Source organism: Olea europaea, chromosome 14, assembly GCF_002742605.1.
Source record: "Olea europaea var. sylvestris chromosome 14, O_europaea_v1, whole genome shotgun sequence".
Taxonomy (NCBI): domain Eukaryota; kingdom Viridiplantae; phylum Streptophyta; class Magnoliopsida; order Lamiales; family Oleaceae; genus Olea; species Olea europaea.
In genome coordinates this window covers 4,884,171-4,889,503 of record NC_036250.1, presented here as the reverse complement: position 1 = coordinate 4,889,503, position 5,333 = coordinate 4,884,171, and the positions used below count along the sequence as shown (strand labels likewise).

Here is a 5,333-nt window from a genome sequence, read left to right as displayed (position 1 = left end):
TTATTTATGTTCTCTAAAAATTCACCATTTCAAAATGTATTTTTTGTTTCCCCCAAAATCACATTAAAATGGAACCCAAACAGAGGCTAAGATTATAGATGTTTGCACGAGAAATATGCATTGCATTTTTTGAATTGTTTATAATATAATTTAAGTTGGTCAATTGTGCTTTTATCACATTTTAATAGCAATACTTACATAGAATAAAGATGCGCTGCCAAACTTGACAAGATACTAGATTTTTTATTTTTTATTTATTTTTAACTCTAATATTATGCAGTATTGTATATTGTCTTCCCAAACAAATGAAACTAGTAAATAACTTAATAAAAAGGGAAATTTACGAAATACACTCTACATTTCGTGTGTATTTACAATTTACATTCCATATTTCACAACTCGATGAAGGTTTTGAAAAAATTATGGTCTTCATATATTTCAAACTACAATAAAAGATATAATTTATTTTATGTTGAGGTTAAAACTTTATAACATACATAATATTGTTTAGTTTTTTTAACGTTCTTTTTCATTTTTACGAGAAAATTATACAACAGAGAAGAAAAATACAAGTATTCTCGACAATTTACAATTCTGAGTAAAAATGAAATTAAAAAAATGTTATATTAATAGTGTAGTTAATGTGTGAAAAAAAATAGCTTTGTCAAAATACTTTGACTGATATAAAATTAATTTATGAAATAGAGAGATGTAAGATAGAAAAAAAAATTATTATTTTTGGTTGAAAGAGTAATAGAAATTAAAAATTTGTTAATTAAAATTTGCATGATTTTCCACGGATAAATAAAAAACCCTACTTTTGCATGATTTTCCACACAACATATGTAATCTTATTCAATATAACTAGAGTTTACGCACACATTTCTCAACAAAAGACAAGATTCAACTCACACAACAAAAGTCACACAATGCAAAACATAAGTATAAATTAACACACACGCATACAGAAAAACCATATGCCTTGATTCAAGCTTCCTCGTGTCCGATCAGGGCCAGGAGCAATTTCTCGTAGTCTCCAGTCGTGTCCTTAGCAATGGCGCGATCCAGTGGCACACTGTTCCTCTTCTGATACTCGTCCTTGATTATTTTCATGTCAATCTCAGCTCGAGTGGCAACAACTCTTGTGAGCGCTCCTTCATCCGTCCCTTGCTTGTTAATTGCAAGGCGGATAGCCTTTTCAAAGTACTTCTCAGGGCATATCAAACACTCAATAGTTCCCCTTAGTATTGAAAGGAACTCGTCCTTGGGGTCGGCTTCTAAATCCTGCGAATAAAATTTCTTTCAGATAACGCGTTGAGCTGGAAAATTAACCGTGAATAAAGTTCACTCGCATTACCTTGTTTATATCATTTCCAAATTGATTTTTGTATTGATTAACCGTCGCATTGACCTGTGCTTTGCTCCTCGTTGCCAAAATCCTAATGAGGTCATCATCATTGTATGCCTTCTCCGAAATTTTCTCATGCAGTAGTTTAGCTTCTGTTTTTGCAAGCGTCAAGTTAACTTCGTCTCCCCCATACCGATATGAGCTCACCAAGGGGACCAAAAGCTGAAATAATCAACAACATGATAAATAAATTCTGTTCAAGGAACACACACGTCCCCTTCCGACTATCCTTTCTATTTAAAAAACTTATCATTTTCTTGTAACCATATTATCATCTTAAGTGATGTCTATTTTCCAAGGGAGTTATGCTACCTGAACAGGCGATCCGTACAGGCAGCATGACAGATGCACGCGTGATTTGAAAAACTATTCTTCAAATTCGCACACGTGCACCTGTAAGACTTCTTGTACAGATTGCAAAATTCTTTCCAAGGGCAAGTAGGATAAGAAGAACTAAAGTAGATAGGACTGAATCATACAATGAATAAGATTTAACTTCTTCATTATTAATATGGTCCAATACTATCTAATCCACCTAACCAAATATATTCTAATGCTAACATTTCTATAGATTCTCCCATGTGCTCTCTGTAAACCGATACTATAAAAATACCGGTACTAGAAATCTTGAAAGCTATAAACAGTCGATATAAGATTATTTACTTTGCGGAAGTCTCCGTGTGTGTTATAAGCAACATCTTCCTCGAGCGATCTCTTGAAACGAGCATGATAAGCTTCCCTTGCCAGAAGCAGATCTTTTGGAGACCTTGNATAAGCAACATCTTCCTCGAGCGATCTCTTGAAACGAGCATGATAAGCTTCCCTTGCCAGAAGCAGATCTTTTGGAGACCTTGTACAAGCTATTTCCATAAGGACCTGATTGCTCGATGTCCACCTCTTCGTAGCTTCGTTAGCCAAATAAGCATCGCGTTCGCAAGGGTCCAATGTCCAGAGCAATACAAGCCTCTGATACACATACATTTAGAACATCATGAAATGTATTAGATCGATCAAACGACAGATTATATCCTTGTTCAAAATTGATCGATCTAAATTTATCATCCCTTTAAGATTATTTTAGAAATCAAACCTCAAAATCATTTGTAAGTTCCTTATCCAAAGCTTTGAGCAGATCTTCTCCATAAGTCTCGGCATAAACCTGCCTAATCAACTTGCGCTGGGCGGCATTTCTGTGACCCAAAATCGAGATGATCAAATCCTCATTTGTTCCCCATCCTGAAAGGAAATGATTTTGAACATTACCAAATCCATCAAATGATTTATTTAGATCATAAATAAATCAACAACAAAAATACTCGCAGTTTAGATCATCATCAACCCGATCCATATGTTTGATCTATTAACTAGACTAATTTTCCATAGATCAAATGCCATTGAGCTTTGACAAAACCAAGAACAGAACAAATAGAACCATAATTCTTGTATTGAAATGGATCACATACTCCTCTCCTAAAAAAGAAGTGATCTTAGCACAAAGCGAAATCATGATCAATCCACATCAGGAAAAAACAAACGATCAAGATTCATCAATGGAAATTATATGCATAATTAATGAAACCTGATCAGACAATTAAGATGATCATAATCGAGAGAAAAGCGAAAGAGACCTGCAAAGGCTTTGCGGAGTTGTTCACAATCTTCAGCGACGGAGGGAACATGTGCTGGAACACAGAGACTCGACATTTTTGCAGTGAGAGTGAGTGAGTGTGAAAACCGAGAACGCGTCTCTGCTCCTTTTCTTTATATCAATTATTACGAAGTGGACAACGGGATATGGACATCCATTTATAAATGAATATGGTCGTGTGTGGTCCCGCCGGGTGGTGCATACATGCCACGTGACAGCTTAGTATCCTTCTACCTTACGTGATTGTTGACTAAGCCCCTTTCGCCCATTCATTTTCATTTCATTTTTTTCTCTTATTTCTAGTTACATAATCTTCCATAAAATAATATTACACGTAAATCGAAATTTTTTTATTCTTTTTCAATCACTCATGTTCCAAAAAAACACTATTCCATTCATTTTTATTTCCACAAAATGAGAGCCAAACAGGGGTTTAGAGTGTCTCTGAAAATTCTCTATTTCTAAATAATATATTCTATTATTTGGAAAGTATCTATAAATTTAGAGAGTTAGAATTTTGAATTATCCCAACAAACTCTTTATATTTAACAATTAATTTTACTTTAAAACACTTTGAATGCATTTAACTATAGAGGGTGAACTCTCTTTTGAAATTAAAATGTTAATTTAAAATATTTATTGGAGCGTGATTTTAAATGTTGAATTTTTAAAATAGAAAATATCTCATATTTAAAGAGTTCTTTTGGAAATGCTCTAAATAGATATATAATTGAAGTTAATTTTTAAAAATAAATTTTAATAAAAATAATTATTTTAAAGTATGCAGAATTTAAAAATAGAAAAAAGGTTATGAGTCAAGTGCATAATTTTTATTAAAAGAATCTATGAATGGCTAAAAAGGTATATATATAAATTTTAAGAAAAAGTCACGGGTCAAGTGCATAATTTTTAGGGATAATTGCAATAGAAGTTTCAAACTTTTGAAATACTAGCATACTTTTTACAAATCGTTGATTTGTTAGAGTTGTCACCTCTTACCTTTTCAAATGTTGCATGTAAAGCCTTTTTGGATAATTTTCATCCACAATTTCGTCAATTAACCAAAATTTTATCATTAACTATATTTTTAATATTTTTTTAAAAGGACAAAAGAGTAACTTTATATTTATCACATTAAATAATTCAACTAATTAAATAAAAAAATACGAAAATAGGACACAAAATAGGGATGGCAATAGGGAGGGGCGGGTTGCATTTCCCCGCCCCAGCCCTCGCCTAGCATTTTTCCTGCCTAGTATTCACCCTGTTACCTGTTTAAGGCGATGTCGGGTGAGGTTGGGCGTTCGCCCCGTTTACATACCTGTTTTATTTTTATTCTTTTTTTTTAAGTATTTGATAATTCATTTTAGAGTAATTGGCACAAAACGTCTCTACCTTTTAAGGTTTTTGGGGAAACATCATTATCTTTCATTTTTTGACATTTTCACTCCTACCTTCTACCTTTCATTGTGCAAAAGGACATTTTCATCCGTTTTTGACGATTTTACCCCTAATTCAAATAAAACAAAAATAAAAGAAAAGAAAAAATAAAAAACTAATTGCAACCATAATCCCAAATTTTCAAAAAATTACAAATCAGTCAAAAATCAATTGCATCATTTCATATTGAATAAATACAGGAATTTTCTAACCATAATCTATTTTAAATAATCAACTAAATACATTTGTTGTAATCCATTAAAAGTGCAACATTACCCATCTCACTTTCCAAATCATACAACATCGAAATTTTCCTACAAGCCTTGAGAATTGCATTCGTTGAATATGTAGCTCCCCGAAAATTTTATAGAATAAACTTAATTTCAATATGCTCACGGTTTCATTTAAGTTTGGAGTTAATTATGATTAATGCGACGGGTGGTCAAAGATGCTCCATGATATCACGTGCCCCATGCATGCATATCAAGTTTTTAAATTAATTGCATTGTTACTAATACTATTGTTCATATCGCATCTAAATTAAATTATTAGATTTACTTTAGTGATTATAACGATTTTTATATATGAAGAAAATTTATCAATTGTCAAATAGTACCTTTTGTAATTATGCCTTTTATCTTAACCATAATTGTTTTTGCAACTTTGAGGATTTGATTACGTGTGCAGTATAAAAATCTAGGGAATTTAGCTGTAAGAATGTCCATTTTTCTTTTGGAAAATCATTCACATGTAAAATTTGAGGGAGCAAATCTTGCCTTGGTGCTGGAATCTCATTTACATTCCTATAATAAATATCACGGTTAATCAAATAATTGT

At 32.2% G+C, this 5,333-nt stretch overlaps 1 protein-coding gene across 1 annotated transcript; it reads right to left on the bottom strand.

Moving 5' to 3' along the window:
* Window positions 1-801: 801 nt before the first annotated feature.
* On the bottom strand, window positions 802-3,190 carry LOC111408872 (annexin D1). The gene is made up of 6 exons (XM_023038688.1): window positions 3,037-3,190; window positions 2,499-2,644; window positions 2,259-2,374; window positions 2,072-2,174; window positions 1,358-1,570; window positions 802-1,284 (listed from the first exon to the last, which is right to left on the bottom strand). The coding sequence occupies exons 1-6, from the start codon at window positions 3,110-3,112 to the stop codon at window positions 988-990; spliced, it is 951 nt and encodes a 316-aa protein (XP_022894456.1). The 5' UTR covers window positions 3,113-3,190; the 3' UTR covers window positions 802-987.
* Window positions 3,191-5,333: the final 2,143 nt, after the last annotated feature.

Excerpts from the sequence above, each read along its gene's own strand:
- LOC111408872 (XM_023038688.1), bottom strand. The coding sequence starts at position 3,112 with ATGTCGAGTCTCTGTGTTCCAGCACATGTTCCCTCCGTCGCTGAAGAT. Across the intron at positions 2,375-2,498 it reads AACTTACAAATGATTTTGAG|AGGCTTGTATTGCTCTGGAC; the intron begins GTTTGATTTCTA and ends TATGTGTATCAG. Across the intron at positions 1,285-1,357 it reads TTGGAAATGATATAAACAAG|GATTTAGAAGCCGACCCCAA; the intron begins GTAATGCGAGTG and ends TTTTATTCGCAG.